The following is a 24,163-nucleotide window of genomic DNA, read 5'->3' on the forward strand; positions in this document are numbered from 1 at the left end:
CAAGTCTTTTTGCAGTCCACTTGGAATGAAAAGTTGGGCTGTCCTGATGTAGACAGTACTGAGCTAGATGGAACAATGGTCTGAATTGGCTGAAGGCAGCTTCCCATGTTCCTATGAATACAACAACATCTGGAAGCCACAGGTTGCCCACCCCTGCTTTAAAGCTACCAATTAAAGCAAAAGACTTGCACCCATTGGTTTCTCCATCCTGCTTCATCTTCCTTTGTCCTTTAATTTGTCTTTTCTGCCTGCTTGATGCAGCAGCCAGGGAAGGGAGGCTAATGAGGACCAGAAAAGGAATGGGCAATAGAAACTATAGGTTCTTTGTTGGTAGCTTTTAAAGGGTCAAAGACAATCTCTTGATTGTGACCTGGCATATTTGAAAGGGGTGCCTAACTCAATGTGTAACTCACCCCCCCCCCTAAAAAACAAGAACAAACCACTGGTTGATTCGAAGCTGAACTTACAGTACTATCAAATCTTAGCTTCATTTCTATTATTATTATTATTATTATTATTATTATTGAAATGCAGCAGGGATTTCATCTTCAGCCTGGGAAAGAAATAAAGCCAAGCTTTAGCCCAAGAGATAAGGAAGGCTAGCGATAAGCAAGCTTCCAACCTCAGTCTCCCTTCGGTGCCAGCCTAAGAGGGGATGTTTGATACAGCTGTAATCTCTTTCTGTGCATCAAAGTCTCCGTCCTATTGGAATTTACATAGATAGAGCAGGTGTGATGCTTAATCCTCTGAGATAGTCAGAAGTGAGCAATCACTCCATAATGTTCCACTTATCAAATCAAAATTACATAGAGCTTTATGTCCATGAATCATTTTATACAAGCAGCCAAATGGGTTCTTTTCCTGCAATTTGTTCTTTTCTTAAAGTGAGACTGAATGGTTATCACTTTGTTTAGACTGAGTGCATGGAAAGAGGAAGATGACACAAAAAGGAAGAGAAGATGGAAGTAGTTCTTAAAATCTGAAGGGGGAGGCAAATCTAGCGCTAGCACCCAATGTGATATTCTAAATATCATGATATGAAAAAATAAGGAGCTTATATTTAATAGAAAGAACACTGTGAGAGGCATCATTTGCCTTCTTATTGAGTTAGTTAATATAATGCATAAATAGATACATGCTATATACTATATGTTGATGATCAGTTCATGTTGTATCCAAAGCACAATTAGTATCAAAACAAATTGATTTCATTAATTGTCTGAAATTGATTCTGCATCCAATGTCCATTAATGCCAATTGCAGCACAAAGAGTACCTCCCCTTCTTTTAAATTATAGACTCCGTCATTCTATATTCAAAATAGTTAAGATATCTATAATATCATACATTGAGGAGACCAATAGCTACTTACCACAATGAGTGTAGAAATTGTCCCCCTAACATACAGTGGATAGATTTAGAGTTTGGCCCAACTGAGTGATAGAAGTCCCTTCACAATGAAGGGACAAAGTCTCCACACATCTATGCAATTAATTTAGCAATTTTGTGCATGTATACAGAAAATGAATTGTATATGAGATTACAATTTGAAAGCAAATGTTCACAATGAAAGTTACATTTTTTAAAAGCTACGGAATCGAACAATATTAATTCCTAATGCAACCCAACAGGGGCAAATTAGATCCATAAACTTTAAATATTGGCAAAATTATTTTATTTAGCTGTGCATTTTGCTTTAGAGCCAGACTGTATGCAGAACTCCAGCAGCATTATACCGTAACAGAACTACAGCCAAACTCTATCAATGATCTTTTCCTCTCTCTTTTTTTAACTACCTGCCTTTAAAACCCAGCAGGCTCCCTAATCTCAGAAACAGTCATCCTTCCATTAGCCAGATGGGTAGATTAGCCCGTTCTTCAGCACAGCACTGGTTGTTTAGTTTCTTGCTGTTCTCATAAAGAACTTAACTGTTACATGCCTGGTACACTAACACTTTAGCATCCATTATATATCATAAGAAATATAAGAACTCTGCTGGATCAGACCTAAAGCCTATAGCTGGCATCCAGTTTCTTGCATCCAGTTCCTCTTGCTATCATTCCACAGTATTCAGAGGCCTCCTGCCTCTGGTTCTGTAGGTAGCATATAAGCATCATGACTGGTAGCTACTGATAGGCTTAACTTCTCTGTGGTGGTGTAATTTAAGCATCTAAGGTTACAATCCTACGCTCAATTTGTAAGCATCAGCACAGGTCAGCGTGAGGGTTTACCGGGGTGCTTACAAACTGATGTCAACTGAGGGCTATAGGATTTCACAAAAGCCCCAACACACCAGCAGCCCCAATACACTACTGCCTTGACATCCCAGATACAATGGCAGAACAATCCATTGACATAGCTGTACAATCAAGAAATAGAAGCAGGATGAACAGGTAGTTTAATGTTTTCTTGACATGCACAAACTTACAGTAGCTCTTGAGGCACACTAAACATGCACACACGTGCTTCTGGTAGCTGAGGAGCTAGTAGCCATCCTTGGGCTTGTGTTCCTATAAGCAACAGCATGACAGTGCCTACACCCCCCAAAATTAAGTACCCTCATCTGACAGCATAAGCTCAAGCAACCTGTGACTTTGGCATGGAAGTTGTCACTGTCCCTGCCTCTTCAAGCCCCTCCTGGTCTTGGGTGACAGTGAGGAAGGGGACAGAGGGCCCCATCCCTTCAGACACTGTCTCTGCCTCAGCTCCTGAAACGTCCTGTCCTTTCTCCACTGACTGCTCAGACCCCTCCTCATCCTCCAGCTTTGGCTCCTGCCCCGAGGGAAGCACAAAACCCCATAAATGGCTACCTGCTTCCCCCGGATTAGCCTCTGGCCCTGTTACCTCTTGCACCCACTCCTCAGAGCCCTGCCAGTCCCTGACGGGAATGGTGGAGAGGAATCCCATTCCTACGTCTAAGCATGATCTGGCTTTAGCTGGACTCCGATTCTGATATCCAAACAGCCTCTCTGTCTAACCGACTACACAGGGTGGTTGTGGGGACAGAAACTGGGGCGATTACGTACTTCACCTTGAGCTCCTTGGAGCAAAGGCAAGATGTAAATGCAACTGTGTTTGCCGAGTCCACAATACATACAAAACAAATGCCATGGCATTAAGTCCCACACAAAATGTTGTGGTAGTAGCAAGTCCCAGTTCTGAGTAATGCACCAGCAATTGTTAGATTCAGCTCTTCTTAACCCACACAGAGTGCTCAAATTGCCTGGTGTTTCCTCCCTCTATTTCCTGCTTTAAGCGAATGAAGTATCGGCAGGTGGAGTTCTGCTTATAGGAGAGGATTCTGACTTGTAATTTGCAATGAACACTGAGGCAACTAGCACAAAAGTGTTTTTCTCTAATGGCTCACTAGATGCTAAAGGGAACATGAAGGCATTTCAGATTCTGAAATGAAAGCCTTTGCCTCTACTATTGGCTACTTCAGTTAGGAAGCTCCCCACAGATGGCTTAAGCAAGCTTCAGGGCTGCCCAGCTTCTCTCCAAAGACCTCGGGGCAACATTGGGCTCCTAGTCCCTCTTGGGAGCATTTGCTGAATTTTGGGTAAGGAGCAATTAGTGTCTAAGACATAAAACTAAAAATAGATGAGAATTTTTTTTTAAAACCCCACAAAAAACCTTAATATAGCCTAGCACAACCAACATTACCAGTCACTTTAGAATTCCCAAAGGGAAAAAAATCATATTTTTTCTTCCAAGAGTTGTCTAAAAATACTGGTAATTGGTGACCTATTTTCAAATTAAATGGAAGGGGGGGGGGCTACCATCACTACTTATGTGCACAGGACTGAATCGCTGGATCACAACCAGAGAATGTTTGCTGCTGTATTTTTATTAATTAATTAAATTTCAGGATTTCAGGACTTCTAGTTTTTTTATAGAAGGGAAGGGTTGTTTTTAATATGTACAGTATACTGTATATTAAAAGCACTCTCCTGTTATATCCATTTGCTTGAATTTAGTTTATTCTAGATGGTTTTCACAATTGAATTACATATCTGTAATTCAAATGTAAAACATAGGCTGGACAACATAATAGTTCAGCAGGGTCGTCCCCCCCCCCCCCCACACCTCATCCTCCAGAGAGCTTCCAGCAATTTGAAAAAGAAAACACTGCACTCATCTCATTTTTGTCTCTGACTAGGGTTGCCATATTTCAAAAAGTAAAAATCTGGACAGAAAAGTTGTAGGTTTTTTTGTTTTTGTTTTTTTGTTTTGTTGGGTTTTTGCAAAATCTCAAAAAAAAAAAGAAGGAAAAAGAAGTTTTACAGCTATTTTTAAGGAAATTTGCCAAAATCTACACTTCCATTATGGGTTCCCATACGTCCAGATTTTCCCAGACATTTCAGCGATTTCTGCCCATGCACCCTTTCCGAAAGCCAAATCCCGGCTATGTCCAGGAAATTCTGGACATATGGCAACCCTATCCCTGACAAACAGCCCTTGCCGGGGCTTGGCATTGGTCTTTAAACTAGCAAACCCTGCCAGAGGCAACAGTGGGACAAAAGAAGTGCACATGTACAGTCCTGGAAGGGAAGGTCTCTCAAATCACTTCCAGCTCTTAAAAACTATTGTATGTCTCCAGTCTTTCCTGGTTCCAATGTACTGGACCCCATCCACCTCTAGGCATGGCAAATCATCACATGTTAATGTGGGGATCCACATCAACAGCCGTATCCAGCCAGTTCAATTGTCCCCTGGTAGATATCATGAAGTAGAAAGGTGCGCACACACCCATATGTGCGCTTGGCATCTGTAGGCAGATCTCCCTTCTGGATTGGAGCAATTGTCTTCATCTTCTCTGCGTAAAGAAACTGGTTAATGGCCCTGCTGGAGTGGAATCAAACTTTCTTTCCCAATAGTCTTTTCTCTATATAGTTCAGATCCTTTGCAACTGTCCCACCTACACCCAATATGTCCCTGTTTAATATCGTCGTTTTTCTGTTATAGACACAAATTCACTTTACATGCCAGGTAGGCATATTTCAAGGAAGAAGAAGCAAATAAGCTGTGGTTACATTTCTCAACAGGATGCGATGAAGAACCTTCTGCATGGCTGAAACACTAGCAATAACCAATCTATAGAAAGCTGGGAAACCAGGAAAATAAAGGACATTCACAGTGTAACTTTAAGCAAAGGGTAACAGATGGGAAAGCAGAAGAATTGGGGGAAGAGGGGGACTTTGTTCAACAGGAAAAAGCAAAAATCTCAGGATATGTATAAGCAAGAGAGCCACAGTTATCTCCAGGCATGGGCCAATTTTGTTGCCTACTCTCCTTATTACACAGCTTTGTGCTTCTGAGATAAAACAGCTTTTTTCCAGCAGTTTCCTCTATATTTGAATTTTGTTGCCCACTCCCTCATCATAAAGCTTTGTGCTGCTGTGATACAAAACGGCTTTTTCCTTTTTAGAGGAAGCAGCATCTTTGAATTTAATATTTCAAAAATTCTATGTAACGTGATGGTAGCTTGCCCTACACTCTGTCAAGTGGCTAGCTTGCTTAATGCAGCTTGATTAAATCTTTTAGTCTGTCAAATGCCTAAGAATATCTCCTGTACAGTGATTAGCTTGTCTGCTCTACCTAAATCTCCTATCACTTACAGTGCCAGAGTCAAAATGCTTGTTTAAAAAAAGAAAAGAAAAACGGATACTGTACTAACATGATATGCCTTTGTCTGTCACTTACTCAGAAATATCACATAGTACAGCCCCTCCAGGACAGAACCACTTCAGAAAGCTCTCCTACCTCTTTCTCTTTCAATAATCCAACAACCGCTATGAGACGAGAGATAAAGGACAAGCCAGCTATTGATGCACTTGTTTCACCATGAGCAGCTTACACAAAACTGGCGAACCCAATGTGTTGTGCACAGGGTTGTCCCCTCTTTCCTTTGAGTTAAGAAGGGGAGAAGTGAGTTGCACTCACAGCAGCGGTTGCAGAAGTAACAAGGCAAAGGTCAGTGGTACCTCCAGTTACAAACTTAATTTGTTCTGGAGGTCCGTTCTTAACCTGAAACTGTTCTTAACATGAGCCGCGCTTTCACTAATGGGGCCTCCCGCTGCCGCCATGCCACCAACGTGCAACTTCCGCTCGCATCCTGGTGCAAAGTTCACAACCAGGAGCATCTACTTCTGGGTTAGCAGAGCTCGTTACCCAAAGCGTTTGTAAGGAGGATGGTACGTAACCCGAGGTTCCACTGTAGCTGCTAAAATATGGTTGCCATAGATTAGCACCCAAAGCCTCCCACTCCTACTGAAGACCCCAGCAGTGCATTCTCCTCTGGTGAAAAGGAACAAGAAAGAAGAGTTTGTGCATTTTCTGGGAAAAAAATATGAAAATAGCCTCAGTATAGCACACTCCACAGGCTTTTCCAAGCAAGTCGTAGTTATTTCCCCTTCCCCTTCTCCTCTTTATTCCCTGCAAATAAATTATTCGGATTCCAGGTGTAGCTGATGTTGAAGACTTTGTCAGTTCATAGCCAAGATGAACTTGCCAGAAATGACAACAGGCTTCTCAGGTTACCATAACTGTGTGTGTGTGAATAGTTCCACACATTGCTAGTCTAGGACTCACTGCAGCCCCCAACTGTCTACCCACCACCACATGTGGTCCTCAGTGTGAAAAAGGTTGTCCTGCCCTGACTCAGCCTGCTTATTCAGTTCTTTACCAAAGCACCAAATAAAGATGTGCATAAAGGTGACAGCTTGGCTTTGAATGTGACACAAACTGGGATTTATTGCTCCCCCAACTGTGCTCCCACCCTCAATTACTGGGTCATACTAAGGACAATTCAAGGTTGAAGCAGATATAGGCAAGTAATCAGGTTCCACTGCTGCCCATCTGAATCCATTTTATGGGCATGCAAAGGACTTTAGTCTTCGCAGCTGACAATCTGGCACTTTCTGCAAGTACTAAATGGGCTTTAAAATTTCATTAAGCTGAGGAAAATATAGCAGGCAGTGGCATTCGTTGCGGAGTGTGGTCCTCTACTACTTAGTCGGCCTTCTTAACTGGATACCATATGATTGCGGAGTTAGAACAATGCCTGGGTAGTTAACATTCAAATCTTTACCGGCTGACTCACAACGCAAGAGAAGTTTGACATTTAAAATGGATAGGAGGAAATTTAACTTCACAGGATCCAAACAGCTTAGTCCAAAGGAAACAAAGTCACAAGGCGCCCACTTGTATATCACATCCATTATCAAAGAATCCTAAAGGGCAAGCTGTTCCAAGTTATGCTATAGACTCAAAATAGAGCCTATACAGACTGAGTGCCAATTTAGTCATAATTTTCCCATTCAGCAAAAGCCTCGAATATGAGCAAACTTTGTATGATTTAGTTAAGATGCAACACTATGACCTCAGCGTTGTAAGATTTCAGTCCCTACCTACTGGGGCCTGCGGGTGCAAAAGGAGAGCCACCCTCGGAAACCTCCCCATTCATCACATTCCCTGCACTGTTGCTGGTGTTCCAATAGAGGCAATGGTGAAAATGGCATTTAGCAGGGTAGATGATGTACAGCTTAGGACTCTCCGGATCCCAAGCCCTTCTGTTTCTTCCAACACATCCCAAGAACAGAGGGAAAGTACACCAGACTTGTTGGCTTACTTATTGTCACTCCTCTTGCATGACACCCTTCACAATGCACACTCGTTCAAATATAAAATGAAATACAGTAATAACTGAGAAGAACAACAAGGGACAAACAAAAAGCTGGAGCATTGCTTGCAAACAAATGTGCCCTACACAACCCTATAGACTGAAAATCTAACTGCAAGTAAATCTGCCATGCGTATTAAATATCTATCTATATTTTTTTTTAGTAACTTTTTGAGGGTAAGCAATCTAGAAGTTAGCACATTTTCACTGCATTCAAGACCACAAACGCTCCAAAAGAAGAAGAAGTGCTGGCTGGTGTTCAAGTCACATTACACAAGTTCTCTGCAATAAAAGAGCACATGAGACTCCACAGGAAAATTCATGCTTCGGTGGTGATGAAGATACAAAGACATTTGGAACATCTGGAACTGCTTGTGAGCAGATGATGGTAACCGGCTTATGTTAAAAGATGCTTCCAAGGTGAACCACACAAGTTTCTTAGTAATAAATTTGTTAAGTCTTTGAGGTGCCACTAGGGTCTTTGTTTTAGCCTGAAAAATAAGGCTGAAATCCTATACCTACTATACCTGATGGAACTTGCTGCTGAGCAAACATGTACAGGATAAAGCACTGTAACACAGCTACCCTTATGGATATGGTTACTGATTCTTAGGCAGAGCTAATAAGAAAACATACGCTTACTATAACATGTAAAGTACAATGGTTGCACTATGGAGGTTATGCTGGACTTCACATGAGAATTTCAGTGCTTACGTATTTTTCTGCGCTATAAATATCTCTGTGTAGGAAAATGACATGCAGTTGTACCTTGGTTCTGAAATGCCTTGGTACTTGTATGTTTTGGCTCCCGAACACCGCAAACCTGGAAGTGTTCCAATTTGCGAACATTTTTTGGAAGCCGAAGGTCCAACACAGCTTCCACTTTACTGCAGGAAGGTCCTGCAGTCAATCAGAAGCCGTGCCTTGGTTTTTGAACTGTTTCAAGAGTCGAACAGACTCCTGCAATGGATCAAGTTCGAGAACCAAGGCACCACTGTATATGCATCCAGCCTGTTCAATAGTGACAAAAATCATTGGAGCAAAGTTATTTGGCTCCCCCATCATCACCAAATCCTGGTCAGATTTTAATACTGCTCCTTGTTTTAATTTTGTGGCAAAATAAAAAAATAAAATTTATTATCAGGAGTAACATAGTCTATTTTAAGAAAAAATAGTGTAATTAATATGTAATGTAAATATTTATTTTAGGTCATTTCAGCATTGCAATCATAACACCAACAAACAGAATTATGCCCATAAAATCCCAGACAAATAAGATTTTAGAACGAATGGTTCCTCCAACAGTCAACTGCTGTCTCAATCATAAAAAAAGCATATTGGCATAGTTTTCTTCAGCAAATTATCCTCTGTGGGTAATTAATATTGCTTTCTATTTGGTTGGCATCCATCTGTCTCAGGAAACAATGGAGGAATGCGCCTTTGGAGACAGACAGTCAGGTTGTGCATCTATAGCAGTGACCAGAGGAGGAATGGCTGCTGGAGGAGCAGAGAGAGAAGATACACCATGGTGCATCTGCAGCACCGGCACCAGATGCCTCCAGATGCCCCAGCTGCAACAAAACATGTCTCTCCCATATCAGTCTCTACAGTCACAGCAGGGGCTGCAACCTACCAACAGTTTCTATTTACCAGATTGTTGGTTGTTGCTTTCCTAATTATCTCTGGATTAAGGTTAGTTGTTTGTTTAGATTAGGAAAGCATAACTTTGCAGAGATTTGGACATGCACAACTTGAGATTCATAATTTTTTATCTCAGCAGCAATTATCCTACAACAAAAGAGAGTGTGTGTGTGATGGCCTGAGATTCGGACTCTGAGGCTGAACCTGAGGAATCCCAGCCTGCACAGGAGTCCCCGCCTCCAGAACCAGCTGAGCCGGGGCTGGGGCTTGAGCCTGAAGGGTCCTCACCTGCGCTGGATCCTCAGGTGCAGGCACCAGCTGAGTCTGCTCTGGCTCCTGAGGTGATGGAGGACCCATTGCCTGCAGGTACTCCACTCTCAGCCCCGTCAGGGGAAGCTGAGGTGGCCTCTGGGTCTGGTACCCTCCAGCCTCTCCTGAGCTGCAGAGCCTCAGGGCAGAGAGGCGGAGGGAACTAAGTTCCCGCAGCAGGAGTGCTTGCCTCCAGGCCAGGAGAGGCGAGTCACCTGTGGACCGGGGCTGCCCTATGCCTCGGGGCAGATAAAAGCCAACCAGCCCCAGTCCCAGGTTGCGGGAGCAACATTGTTGGTAGCCTGTTCCTGCCTGCCCCCTGTCCTGCACTTCTGCCAGAGTTTCTGACCTCACACGACTCCCTGCCTTGAACCCAGCTTCAGCTTTGACAGACAGCCTCCATACCGCACCCTCTACCTCTGACTGGACTCGGACCATGCCGCACGGTTAACCCTCGAGACCAGCACAGTGTGCTTGTTCACTTACCTTCATTGGGGGCTCTTCCCCACTTGTGCTTCTCCCATGCATTCAAGGCACAGATCCGAGGGATTTTTCAGTTGTCCTGCTTCTTTTCCCAGGAAAACCCACTGTTTACCTCTGAATCATATTGAATGTCAGTTTGGTTTTCTGTAGATTGATGTTTGTTCCAATTCAGCAGTAAACGGCAGGATTTCCCGGAGAAAGTGGCAGAGTAAATGAAAAGCCTCTCAGACCTGTGGCTAGAAAACAGGGGGCAAGCACAAATGTGGACAAGCCCTGTTGGTTCCTGAGAGGGAGTGGTGAGACATGGGGAGCTCAGTGTGGTGCAGGCAAATAAAGAACACATCACAAAGAGAACCCTACACCTCACCCCTCTCAGGAACCAGAAGCAACATTCACAGTCAGGAAGGCAGGTGAGCAACCCCACTTTCTCTGTGCCACCCTTCTAAACACTACTGCTTCAGACCACGGCCTGGCCATTAAAAAGAGACTTCTTTTTAACGAGTTTCACTTTCTTTCAGGCTGTCAATATGGGCTATGCAACAGTATTGTAAGGTGAATTTATATCTGGGGGATGGACGACGGTACTCAAGGAATGCTAATCAACAGCTGGAAGGAAGTGATAAGTGGGATGACGCAGGACTCTGTCAAGGCCCAGTGTTCTTTATTATCTGTACAACTTGTCTTGAAAAAGGAGTAGAGAAGGTGCTTATCAAATTTGCAGGTGGCACCAAAGTGGTGACACAGCTAATAGCTTAGAAGACAGAAAAAAAAGATTCTAGATCAGGGTGGTCCAACTCATGGCATGAGGGCTGCATGTGGCCTTCAAGGCCTTTTTTGGCAGCCCTCAACTACATTTGATGCGCGCACACCCTGCCCTCGTGCTGCCTTCCCAAAGCTGGCTAAATGAGGCTCTGGAAGGAGGTATGAGGGCTCTGGCAGGGTCCTAGAGTCCTCCCGCCTCATCCCCAAAGCCTTGTTGGCGCTTTCCCAGCTTTAGGAAGGAGGTGGGACAGCTCTAAGATTCTCACACACCCTTCCCAAAGCCCAGGGGCTCAATTAGCTGGCTTTGGGAAGGCAGTGCGAGGGCTGCGAGGACATAAAATTTTGGCCTCATTGCCCCGCCCTTTCACAACAAAGCAGTGTGCGTGCAACCCACGGGTTCTGTGGTGAAGTACTCTTGCGGCCCACTTGGTATGAAAAGTTGGGCAGCCGCTGTTCTAGATCATATGACAAAATGGAGAACTGGGTCAAAACTAAAAAACTAAAAATGTCAACTGAGACAAATGTAAAGTCCTCATTTACGTAAGAAGATCCAGATGTGCAAATTCAGGATGGCTAAATGTTAAATAGATTGGGAACTTTTAGTAGGCCACAAGCTAAACATGAGAGTGGTCCTTTTTGATGTTGCTGCTTACAATGCTCTCACTCAGCCTCCCAAGAAATATCCACCAGGACCTCATTTTCTGGAGGGCAAAAAAGACCCTACAAATCTAAGATCTTCCAACTTTCCACTTATGGCTATAGATACAGCAGTACATGTGGTGCAGCCTTGATTACTCTTTGAAAAAAGATCTCTCTGCCCCCACACTGTCTAGGCACAACAGGTGGGGGAGCAAATTATAAATCCAATTAACTGTGAATTTATTTTCTGGTTGTAAGAATACAGGTTTTTAAGGATTAACATTTTCCTCTCCCACTTTGCAATTTTTAAAGGTAGCGGAAATTTGTGTGGGAGTGATATGCTCCTGTGTTCTTCCACTTACAGAACACAATTAATTCTTGGTGGTTTTAATGGCTATTATTCTCTAAACCCATATATGCCGCTGAATTAGCACGTGAAACGGAAGGATCGCTTAGACCCATGGTAACCTCACCAGCCCTTTGTGGCTGTACTGCATAGATGATGTAAAAGAGAAGCAATTAATGATTTATAATCAGTCCTCCATATAGCCAGTATTTTGAAACGCGTTGCGCTAGCTGAAGTTGTTGTTGTTCAAATGTTTAAAAGGCTTCTGACTGCTAAGTACTAACGATTATTTGCAGAACAATAGTGCCAAAGTAGGGAGGTGGAGTAAGCTAGAAAGTTGGTAAAGATACTAGCAGTGTGCATCGGCTCTGTGTAGGGGCCAAAAAATGAGGCAACTCAGGGGTTCCCCCCCTCTTCAGAGTTGAACCATAATGTTAATAAATCCCTCCAAGTCAGATCAGGGCCCCCATGAAGCCTTGTGTCATTTCTGCACTTTGCATCCATGGCTTTTGCAAGAAATCAGGGTGTCGAAAATGTTGCCTCCAGAGCACTGAAGAGCTCTGAATTGTTGTTGAAGCAAAGCAGTGGAAGGTTTGTTTAAATAAATAAATAAATTTAAAACTTCATTTAAGTTTGTTTTTAACATCTTATGCTGCTCTGCTTTAACAAAACCCAAACCTAGCTCTTTAGAACTCCCCACACAATTTTCTGGACATCGTGAGGCCTATAGGAGTAAACACAGAGCTGTTCCTATACAGAAACAGAGCTTGTTGTGGTTTGTGGGGGCCCTGACCACTTGGAGGAAGGAGAGGAAACACTTTGATTTGCCTAATTATTCAGCTCACACACAGAGCCAATACATACCTCCAGTAAATGCTTCCCTAAGGAAGTTTTGTACTCCTGGTGTTGAAAGAGGTGGTGAAACGTCCTATGTTGAAAAAGCATATTAGGACCCCTCTAATCTGAATAACTATCACCCAGTATTTAACATCCCTTTTTAGGCAACGTATTCAAATGGGTTGTGGCAGCACACCTCCAGTGGTTTTGGGTCAAACTGATTATTTAGATCTCTTCCAGAATAACATTTGGCCTGATTTTGGAACAGAACCTGGTTTGCTTGCGCTGGTACAACCTTTCCCAACCTGATGCTCGGACTACACCTTTCTCATCAGCCCCAGACAACATGTCAAATGGTCAGGGATGATGGGAGTTATAATCCCAAACATCTGGAGGGCACCAGGTTGGGGAAAGATGCCCTAGCTGGGAAATAGGCAGGAGGACTGCATCCCTGCTGGTTCTCCTGGACTTCTCATGGTATCCTTCTGGGTCTTCTTTAAGGGATAAGCAGTGGATCTCCTGGGGCTGATACACTATATGTGGATTGGGGGCCCAGTACACACACACCCTGTAATCTATTTGCAAGAACTGTTGCTTATGTACACATATAAACTTAGTCTAGCCTACCTCACAGGGCTGTTACAAAGATGAAAATGGGGAGGGGGTGATAATGTACGCAACCTTGAGCTCCTGGGAGGAAAAGCAGGATACAAATAGACAATGTAATTCCTGTAAAAATAAACATACACAAAGCCAGAGAAGCCGTCCCCCTTGATATAACTGCAACATTCCACAGTCCTGATACTTTACTGCAAAATGCCAAGAGAAGGCAAAAAGATTGCCAACACTGGAGATGTACCACATACACCACACATAATAGTTTTTTGTCAGAACTGCTCGGTCAACCCCAGACTGCTCACTGCTGATATATTGAAGAGGTGATTGGATCCAGTTTGCCCTACCTGGTTGTTCTGAGCTCAGATTCACTGGGTTTTTTTTTTTATTATCAAAACCAGCAGTGAAGGAGGCTGCTACCAGACAATTAAGAGAGTTTGGAAGAGAAATATGGAGTGCTCTGGTTTAACTAGGGGTCTGATCTCCAGCATTTATAGGTACGTCTTGGAATCAGTAACAGGCTCTAAAGATTTGTTAAGAAGTCTCAAGGGAAAAGAATTAGATATTGCAGCTGATATACATACAACTGGAACTCAATGGAACCATATAAATCTGTATCTGCTAAAGTGAAGGAGTAATCCCTAAAGTTGATACACAAGTGGTATCTTACCCTGAGGAAAATGACTGTATTGCACCCCAGGATGTCTCCTGCATGTTGGCGGGAATGCCAGTCGATTGGAACTTATGTACACATGTCATGAACATGTCTCCAAGTGCAGGTTTTTTGGGTGCAAGTGTTTCAGGAAGCAACCTCCATCATGGATCCATGGGTCTACCACTCTCCACACCTGGCACTTTTAAATTTATATATAGGTCTTTAGTTAGATTCAAAGTATATAGAACTATTAAGCCATTTAACTGCAACAGCAAGGTCTGTGATAGGGTTTAATGAATGAATATACATCAATAATATCAAAGGTTAACATAAAGGTTAAGAGCTACTTATGGGCAGAAAGATACCGGGTACTTTTATATCTGTTTGATATACATTTATTAACTGTTTAGCAGCCCAGGAAAAAATAAATTTGTATAGTTAGAAAATAACTATCAATACATTTTGATGGCATCTTAAAATGCATGTAAACAATCTAGGTAAAGTCATTTCTGAGAGATGGAGGGAAGTGATGTAGAAGAGTCACATAGGTGAAAGTGAAGAAGACAAAGGAGATGTCAATCATGGTGATAGTGAGAGGAGGAAGGGGATGTCAGCAGGTTGAACAAGAGGGATCAGAAATATGTACAACAAAATAAAGCAATTATCTGCAACAGAGGATGCTGAAACAAGTAGAGGTGGAAGATGGGCCTTGAGTAGAGATTTTGGAAGAAGCTGGGGTACATGGAATGAAATCAAATTAGGAAGTACTGCAGAGGAAATTCAAGAAGAGGGTTATTATGATGTTCAAGTTATGCCTCACCCAGCAAGGGATGGTGGGGAGAGAGGAGAACACCTCCTCACTCCTTGATAACCCTGCCAACCCTGAGAGTCATCTTACTGGAGCAGAACTGTGGAGGAAGAAACCAGCTGGTGGTGATGACTGCAATCCAGCCAAAGAACTGAAAAACTAGCACCACTAAGGCAAGGAGTGTCAGGACTGTGATGCCGTTTCCTTCCTCCAAGATTGTTGTTGTTTTTCAGAGTGCCTCTTGCAGGGGTTGAACTGTCTCATGGTTAGGGTTCCTCCTTGGTGAGAGAAAGGAGTAGTGGGGAGGTTGATGAGGGTCTTGGATGGAAGACAGCAACCTGGGTAAAAGCTAGATTGCTGTTGGTGAGTCTATCTGATTCTCAACTAGCCTCTGCCATGACTCTTATAATCATGCTAAACTATACCTCCCCATCCTGCTGTGGCATATGTTGCTCCCATCCTGGCTGCCCTCATCACTATGGCAGAATAGATGTGAGTTAACTAGAACGGCTAGGGCCAATGCAGAATAGATGTGAGTTAACTAGAACGGCTAGGGCCAATGCACATACTACACACAGGGGCAAACCCAAGTCTCTCCCAGCCTTAGCCATACCTGCTTGAATCACATATTTGCAACATTCACACTTTACATTTTAGATGTACACTTAAAACATCCTACGAACAATGCAATGTGTGTACCAACAGCAATATGTAAGCCTATAAATGCTTGCCTTAAGTATGGTAAGTAATGGTAAATCAGCATTATTATCACACATATTGCAGGTGGGGGTAGAAGTTGAGAGACAGTGTCTTAGGAATGTAGGAGGCTCTTTTCTACAGATTCCATCTGGCTCAGGACTGCCTACACTGATTGGCAGTGACTCTCCGTGGTTTTAGACTGGGGCCTCTCCAAGACCTATCTGGAGATGCTGGGGATTGAACTCAGGGCCATTTGCATCCCAGACAGATGCTCTTCCACTGAGCTATGACCCTTCCCAAGCTTATGGTCATTCTGTTTGCTTAAGGCCACCTAATGAGTTTATGGCGGAAGCAATATTCAGACCAGGGACTTGCTAACTCATAGCTCAGTCTCTTAGCCATTACACTACACCAGCTTTGATAATATCACAAAGTGTTTGCTCTTTTTTAAAAAGTATTTTAAAGTTTTGTAATTGCCTGCTATTTCTTCAAAATGAGGTAGTGGTTAAAAAAATGAGGCCAATTACATTTTCACATTATTTCTCAACTGCTGAAGAACAAGAGAGAGCACAGCACTGACTCTCCCACATTTAATTAACCATTTACCATAACCACAATTTTATTCCTTCAGATGCATGTTTTATGCATTGTATTATGTTCCTTCCTCCCCATATTGGCTTGTATTATAGACACCCTGGTTAAAGTGAAGAGGGTTTTTCTCTTTTATTCTTTATTGCAAAACAGATTTGACTCAATGAGTTTCAAAGTATATAGCAATTTAAAAATTATTTGTGTTAAGAGGTTATCTGAGCTACCACTGAAAAGCACTAGTGAAAACAGTTGCATGGCAACATACTTTAAAAACAGTTTAATATCTATGAAGTCAGCAAAGAGAACTGAAAAGAATAGTGTGCACTTTAGCTGAAGTAAAACATACTTTACTGTGCTCAATTGCAGCTCATGTGAGATTTTTAAAAATCCGTTTTGAAACATATTTTTGTTAGCTAGACACAATTGAAAATTTGGCAATAGAAAGAAACTGAAAGGATCAATCTGGTTGCATCGATTTAGGCAATCATATTTTCAGTTCCTTTCATCTTTGCTATTGATTAAGAACTAAGAAGCTGTGCCCCTCAGCAGCTTCCCCGTGGCTGATTTCACATGGTGATGTTAACCTTGAAGTGGAGATAAGAGGTACCTTTAAAAATAGGTGTCAACTAAGGCTTCTGCACTAAAGGCATTCTTTGGACTATTGAACTTGCACTGGTCCTGATCATTTCTGCTTCTTTTAGGCAGTTTGAATCTGTGCACCCAGTGCTCAAAAAAACCCTTTGGCTAGAAGACCCCTTTAAGAAGTATTTTAAAATAGTGCATTGTGTTAGCAAGTGCCATACACAGAGATATGTACAACTCTCCATGTGAGAAGTAGGGGCAGAGGGTACCGGAGGTCTTGCAGAATGAAGTCCAGAATGATTCCACTGAAAATATGGATAGGAAGTAGAATATTTGTTTTCCATTTCACACCTCTCATATTTCCTGCAAAAACTTTTTAACAAGTCCTAACTAAACAGATGATCAAATCTGAAAAAGAACAGTTTTTGAAGATGATCTATGTTTTTGCAAGAGAGATCAGCTCACACATTGGGTTGTTGTTGTTGTTGTTGTTTTAAATGTACACAGTGTTTTAGAGAGGGACATGTGACTGAAGTGGAGATCAAGGCAGGTGAGTGCCTAGTGGTAAGAGCACAGCCTTCCAGAGACATAGCCTTACAGTTCTCTTTCAGCTTCTCCACCCCCGGTGTCTATCTCCGTGGTGCTGAGTGCCTCTTCTTTTCCTTTGCCTCCTGCTTTCATCTCCACAGATACTGTTGTGGTGGCATTTGCAAGCAGGCAGTTGTTATAGTTACTTGCTTAATTGCAAAGAAAACCTCAGTGGCTGAGGGAGTCAGAGCTCTCTTGCCCTTCAAATTCCCTGAGCTGCTTTGACAGGGGGGGAAATTAAGTGGGTGTGTAAGTGTGTTTTTTATATCTTCATCTTTTAAGGGTGAAAGTGCTGAAAGATAGGTGAAAATCAGTGTCAATGCATTTTAGAAAATGTGGACAAGACAAATCTCAACTTGGGGAAAAGATGATCAAAACGTAATGCACTATTTTACATCTGAATAGCACTAAAAACTTGTCAGGAAGTATTTTATTGAGAAAAATCTGTAATGGTGTTGGATAGCACTAAAACTGTAGTGTGTATGGAGCTTTGGTTCTAACTTGGACCCTTTTGCCCTGCAGTCTGGAATCCCTGGACATAGGGTGTGGGAGAAATTACTTCTTGATTACAAAGATCTAATGAGCTGTCACATGGAAGATGGAGCAAGCTTGTTTTCTTCTGCTCTGGAGGGTAGAACCCAAACCAATGGCTTCAGCTTATGAGAAAGGAGATTCTGACTCACAATCAGGAAGAAGTTTCTGACGGTAAGAGCTATTTGACAGTGGAATGGACTCCCTAGGGAGGTGGTGGAGTCTCTTTCCTTGGAGGTTTTTAAGCAGAGTTTGGATGGCCACCTGTCGTAGATGCTTTAGTTGAGATTCCTGCATTGCAGGGAGTTGGGCTAGATGACGCTTGAAGTCCCTTCCAACTCTACATTTCTACAATTCTATCTCATACATACAATCCTCCTAACAGACTGTGTTCCTAATGGCATAGAATGCAGTCTATACATAGCAGTGGCAGCAAACTTCTGTCTGGCATGATATGGGCATTTCACTGACACATGTTGCTGTGGATATCTAATAACAACAAAGATGTACATTCAGCATCTAGTAGGCATGGACTATTTCATCCAGCCCAGACACCAAAGCTTTGCATAACTACTATATTTGTATTTACTGATGTAAATAAAAATACATTAAAATGTAAAATATGAGTATATTCTTCTCTAGGTTGAGTCAAAGACACACTAGTCAATCTTCTACACGAATATCAATATTTGATTGTCCTGCTTTTGCCAACCAAGCCAACAACAGCTCATACTTATCAGAATCTTCTACCTTTGTCAAAATTCTCTTAACACAGGTACCCAGGTTTCTTGAGGCATAGTGTCTGACAACCAGGACACAATAAACTCTTAAATGAAAGAATACACAGGTCCTAAGCAGAGTGTATTGAACTTAACTACCAATATGTTCTCTGTGTATCACAGGGGCAGCTAGCATGGTGCCCTCCAAATGTTGCTGGACTCAGCTCCCATCGGCCCCAGCAAGCATGACCAACTAGCAAGGGTGCAGTCCAACATGTCAAGGGCCCCCCGAACATGTCGATCTACCCTGATCTAGCACACAAGAAGGAAAATAGCAAGCAGACCACTACCAAATCAAGAAAATAGCTGATCACCCCCATTAAAAGAAACCTAGAATAAGTACGGAATGCCATGGTTTCCTCACTAACACAAACATGCACTTTCTCACTCCATAAACTCAATGACAAGCATTTTCGCGTAAGCCACTTACCAAATGGAACCAGAATTTCCCATAAAATTGAATCATGTGAATATATAAAGAGATTTCACTTAAGCCAGGGTTCATCAAAGCATAGCACCAGAACCTTACATAAATGCAGTGGCAAAATCCTGTAAATGTGAACAAAACTTGACCATGTGTGGAAATATCAACACCAACTGACCATGTGCAGATTGCCTCATGAGTCAATAACTACAATCCATATCAATGCAATTAGAGAGGCATTGTGGGGTCACATTTCAGACCAATAACTAAATAAAATAACATTGTCCATGTTGTTTTATTAACCCCAATGTATATTACTTTGCTTTTGTTGTTGTTCAGTGATTCATTCAGTACTACAAATGACAGCAATGTGCCAGGCAATCATGGGACAGACTTCCATTCACTATGGTGAATGTGATGACATCTTCTGCTGGTCAGGAGAAGCCAATAGACTTCCTTGGAGCTGTAGGAGTAGGCTGGGATCACCTCAACACATATGCAGTGATTCCATCCCCCTCCCCAGCTTCAAGGTAGGAAGGAAGGCCAGAGGACTTATTTTATCTATCTATCTATCTATCTATCTATCTATCTATCTATTCGTTCATTCATTCATTGCAACATTTATAACCCACACTTTCCTTCTCAAGCAGGTATGTTCAAAGTAGCTAACAAAAGCAACTTTGGGATTTGTGTTGCCAATGAAGCAGCTAAATCAATAACCTGGCTATTCTTTCCTGCACCAAACAGAGGGGAGCAGGGGACTGCCCTTTAAGAGGTGCAATGCAAGGTTAATGACCAGGGAAGAGTAAGGGCTTAACAGCCACATCTTCGGCTACCAATACCAGCCAAACCTGTAGAGCTCTGTATGAGTGGCTAATGTACTAAGTGTATTGAGAGAAATGTATATTTAGAAGTGCTATTTTTAAAAAGCATCTCATCTTATTTATGATAAATAAGAGATTCTGATGGGCAAGAATTTCTGATGACCTATCAAAAACAGTACGTCCATCAAGTGTTGATACCTGTGTCTTTAGATAACAGACTCTGAGGGCCCAACCTAACAAGACTTTAGAGTTCTGTGATTCGATCTTCCATCTCTTTTTAATTTATTCCAAAAGAAGCCGGGGGGGATTAGATCAGGATGACAGTGTTGAGGGATGGGACTTAATCCTCCTGCCCATCATTTTGCTCATCTAAATTCCCCCCTCCAGCTGATACTTCCCTCATTAGGGCTGCTGTTGAAAGAAATTAAAAGAGACAAGAGATGCAATTATGGATCTCCAAGGACTCATCTACTTCATCCCTTATAGGCAAGAGGATATTCTGAAGGCCTGGACCTCAAGGACAGCATCCCATCAAAAGGTGGCATCTATGCATCTGTGCTTTCAGGTAGAAGATTCCAAAGAGTAAATTTCTGATTACCTGACCATCAAGAACAACATGTTTTGAATATGTACATAGCTATGTTTTCAGATGATGGATAAGGGTTTCTGATGTCCTGGTTGTCAAAACAAGCACCCTAACAAATTTGGGTCCTTACATTCAGGAAATATTATGCATCCCCACCCCTGGATTTGAGAAGGTGGTACTCATCTAAGTGAATCTGCTTGATAAAGATAACTATTTCCCAAAACATTTTTTAAAAATCTAATTTAACTACCCATGAATCAGCTATATAAAAAGATGGTTTTCCAGATGGAGGAGCAGGCTGAAAACCAGTCTGAACAAAACATACCTTGTCTAATTTTGTTTTGTTACCCATTGAACACTTATATCTAGTTTTTCTGAATCTTGTTTAGCGTATCCATTTGACTATAGCACACTCTGGCACAGAGATGGAGCTGCAGGTGATATCAAGTGAAGATTGCTAATGAATACTACTAGTATCTGATGCTTAGTACAACAAGAGGAAAGCCCATGTTGTGGGTGGAAATTTCAAGGAGGAGGAATGTAGCATTTATTATTTGCTACGTTCATATCTGACCCTTCTTCCAAGGAACAAGGATAACATACGCAACACTCTTCTTTTCCCCATATTATCATCACATATACCCTGTGAAATATGATAGGCTGAGAGATAGTGGATTGCCCAAGGTCACCTTGTGAACTTCATGGCTTAGTGGGGACTTGATCATCATTAAATCATATCAGTAAGGCAATTTGACAAGTTGTTTTCCCAACCCTCCCTCCACACACCTCCTTTCAAATGTGTGACATATTTTGTGGACTGCTCCTGATTTTCTACCAAGTAGCTGAGTAACTTGTCTGGCAAAGTATACAACTTTTTAGCCACTGGGAAAAACCGAACTCGTGAGGCAGGGGCTGAAAATAAACCCGATAAATGTGTCGTTCACAAATAAGATCACTTAATTTGTCTACACCTGATTAGTGACGGTAAGTCTTCAGATTCAAAGACTGAAGGTGGGGTGCAACAAAGTTACACCTGGTAGCCACACCAACACACGTTTGCCACATTCCCTGTCAGCCGTACTTCTAGCACCAGTGTGAAGGACATGCATATACATACAGGTAGCTGCATACGGGTCCTCTCCATACAAATCGGAATTGTAACTGGCCAGGATTCCCATTCACGTATGATATCTATGGGCATATATCTGTGCAAATGCAAGTCGCCTTCATGCTGACTCAATGAACACCCATTAGGGCAAGGGTTATTATTATATTTATTTATATCCCGCCTTTTTCCTGGATCTGGACCCAGTGGTCCGTGAGCATCATTCAGGTGGTCTATGGCATGTCTGCATTAAATATTCACATTGACTTTAACTGTATTTTAATTGCTTCTTTTATTTCTTATATTGTATATCATTCAGTATCTAGCATAGCACATTACCATTGCTACAGCAGGCAGAAAAATCATTAAGTGGTCCACAAAGACCATAACCAATGTTCAAGGGGTCTGGGGGTGGGGGACATGCTTTGGGGATGCAGCTAGCCTGTGTAATTCCACTACCCCTTGCATCCAGTCACTGGAAATGGGGGGCAGGGGCTTCTGTACACCCCTGAGAACCAGCACCTGGATGTGTCAGTTGTCCCCATTGAAAAGCATTGCCCATGAGGTGATGTTAAAAGCTGTAGTCTTTGCTCTCCCAGATGTTCCAGTCATGAAGGGATAAGCATGTCTTGCACAAACCAGCCTTCTTTTGGAAATTTTTGGACTACAACTTCCATTGCCCCTGGCCATCGGCAACATTGGCCGGGGCTGACCGGAGATGGGATTTCCAGATGTTGGAAGGCACCAGGTTGACACAAGTGTGAACTATCTATGAGGAACAAGAATAAGGCTTGCATGTGCAGCATACCTTCAAAACTCAACTGGAGCACATTTTCGTCCCTCGAAGAACTCTGGGCACCGTAGTTCGCTAAGGGTTGCTGGGAACTGAAACTGTGCGAAGGGTAAACCGCAATGCCCTGAATTCTTTGAGGGGAAGAATTCATAGCTGTCAACGTTTACCTTTTTTAAAGGGAAATTCCCTTATTCCGAATAGGATTCCTCGCAAGAAAAGGGGAAAGTTGACAGCTATGGAAGAATTTGCTTCGAATGTAAGGTTGTTTAAAGAGAAGAGGTGACTGGAAATGGTGGAAAGTAGAATTTGTGTGAGAGAGAGAGAGAGAGAAAGAGAGAATAGGAGGAGGATTTGCGGGAAAGAGCTACTCACATGCCAAATAGCGAAGAAGATGAGGGCGGCACACAGGACCAAGGAGAGCATGTAGCAAAAGGCAGCAAACGTGAAGGCCATGGCGGGAGCAAGAGGAGCCTGGTGGGACTGGCGCGCATGCACTCAGCCCGGGCAGGAAGGCACCTCCTCAGGAACTCGAGGCGGGAAGAGCTCCTTCCTCTCGGGAGGCCGCCACAAGCTCACTTCAGAAAACTCCCACCCTGCGCGGGAAACCAGCCCCTCAGCAGGCATCCAGGAGGGGAGAAGCTTTTGAAGCCTTCTGGACCGCCACTCTGGCTGGAAAAAGCTCGCCGGCTCCCGGGAAGGCGGAGAGCGCAAGTGCCCCGTTCTCCCTCACACACACAAACTCGAGTCAAAGTGGGCTAGGCGGAAAAGTCATTCCGGATGAAGAGAAGGTGCCGAAAAAAGGAGGTCCGGCAAGCGGCGAGCACCCCGGGGATGCCAAGCCCAAGTTCCTGGCGCACCCCGGAAAGTGCCATGGTTAGTGGAGGCGGATTTCTTCGGAGCTCCGGGTTTCGCTGCGCCCATAAAAGAAAGGACCTGGACAGAAAGGGAGCGGGATGGAAGCGTCCCTCGATCTTGGTTCTCGCGCTAAGGAGATTGGTTTTTCTTTCTCTCTCTCTCTTTCTGCCTGGAAGCGGCTCTGTGGCGGGGAAGCAACGCGCCTGGGGCTCCTTCGCTTCTTCGCCTCCTTCAGCAGGAGTTCCTTTGTTCCTCAGACCCGCGGCGAAGATTCAGTCGCATCCCCGCCGCCTTCTCTCCATAGTCGACGGGGGGGGGGGAGAGTCCTCCTTCCCTTAGCCGGTTGCAGCAGCTGCTTGTCTTGAAGGGGGGAATAAAGAGAGTCCACCTGCTGCTGCTTCTGGATACAAGGATCTTGGACTCTCTCACACAAGCACACACTCACTCAATACATACGGATCTCGCTCCTGCCTCGCACCTCCAGCAGCACAAACGAGCAGGCGAGGAGGGGACTTTCTGTGGGCTCCTCCCGCATCGCAGCTCCCTCCTCGCTTTCCCCCTCCAACTTGTGCACGCACACACGCACGCACTCCCGAGTTGTCGAAAGCCCCGAGGAAACCACGTGGCCGCCCAGGCAAGTCCTCTTTCTGGTCGCCACCCGGTGCCCCACTGCTGGTCTATGCCCAGCTGACCTCGTGGTGGTGGTGGACATCTGTGGCTGAAAACCCCACATTTCTCACCCGCGCAACTCACCCCAGACTTCATTTGAGAAAGGTGGCATGGGGTGGTGGACACATTGCAACTTCAAAGCCCATGAGAACACCGAGAGAAAATCTGTGGTCACCATCCACGACCACTGGCCATGCCGGCAGGGGCTGGTGGGAGTTGGGGGGGAATGTGGCAGCTCAGCGGTTCTGCTTTGCCTGAAAAAGCCCCAGATTCAATCCTAGCATCTCCAAGTAGAACTGGGAAAAGACTCCATGTCTCAAATCTGGGAGAGTTGCTGCCAGTCAGTGTAGACAATACTGAGC

At 43.4% G+C, this 24,163-nt stretch overlaps 1 protein-coding gene across 2 annotated transcripts in view; it reads right to left on the reverse strand.

The window, feature by feature from the left end:
• Positions 1–23,837, reverse strand: part of CNIH3 (cornichon family AMPA receptor auxiliary protein 3) — a 60,671-nt gene extending 36,834 nt beyond the window's left edge. For both annotated transcript variants that reach the window (XM_083733878.1, XM_083733877.1), the window contains exon 1: positions 22,650–23,837. In XM_083733878.1, the coding sequence (XP_083590004.1) occupies positions 22,650–22,730 (81 nt within the window). In that variant the 5' untranslated portion in view covers positions 22,731–23,837. The remainder of the gene's footprint in view (positions 1–22,649) is intronic.
• Positions 23,838–24,163: the final 326 nt, after the last annotated feature.

This window comes from Podarcis gaigeae, assembly GCF_964106915.1.
Source record: "Podarcis gaigeae genome assembly, chromosome: 3".
Taxonomy (NCBI): Eukaryota; Metazoa; Chordata; class Lepidosauria; order Squamata; family Lacertidae; genus Podarcis; species Podarcis gaigeae.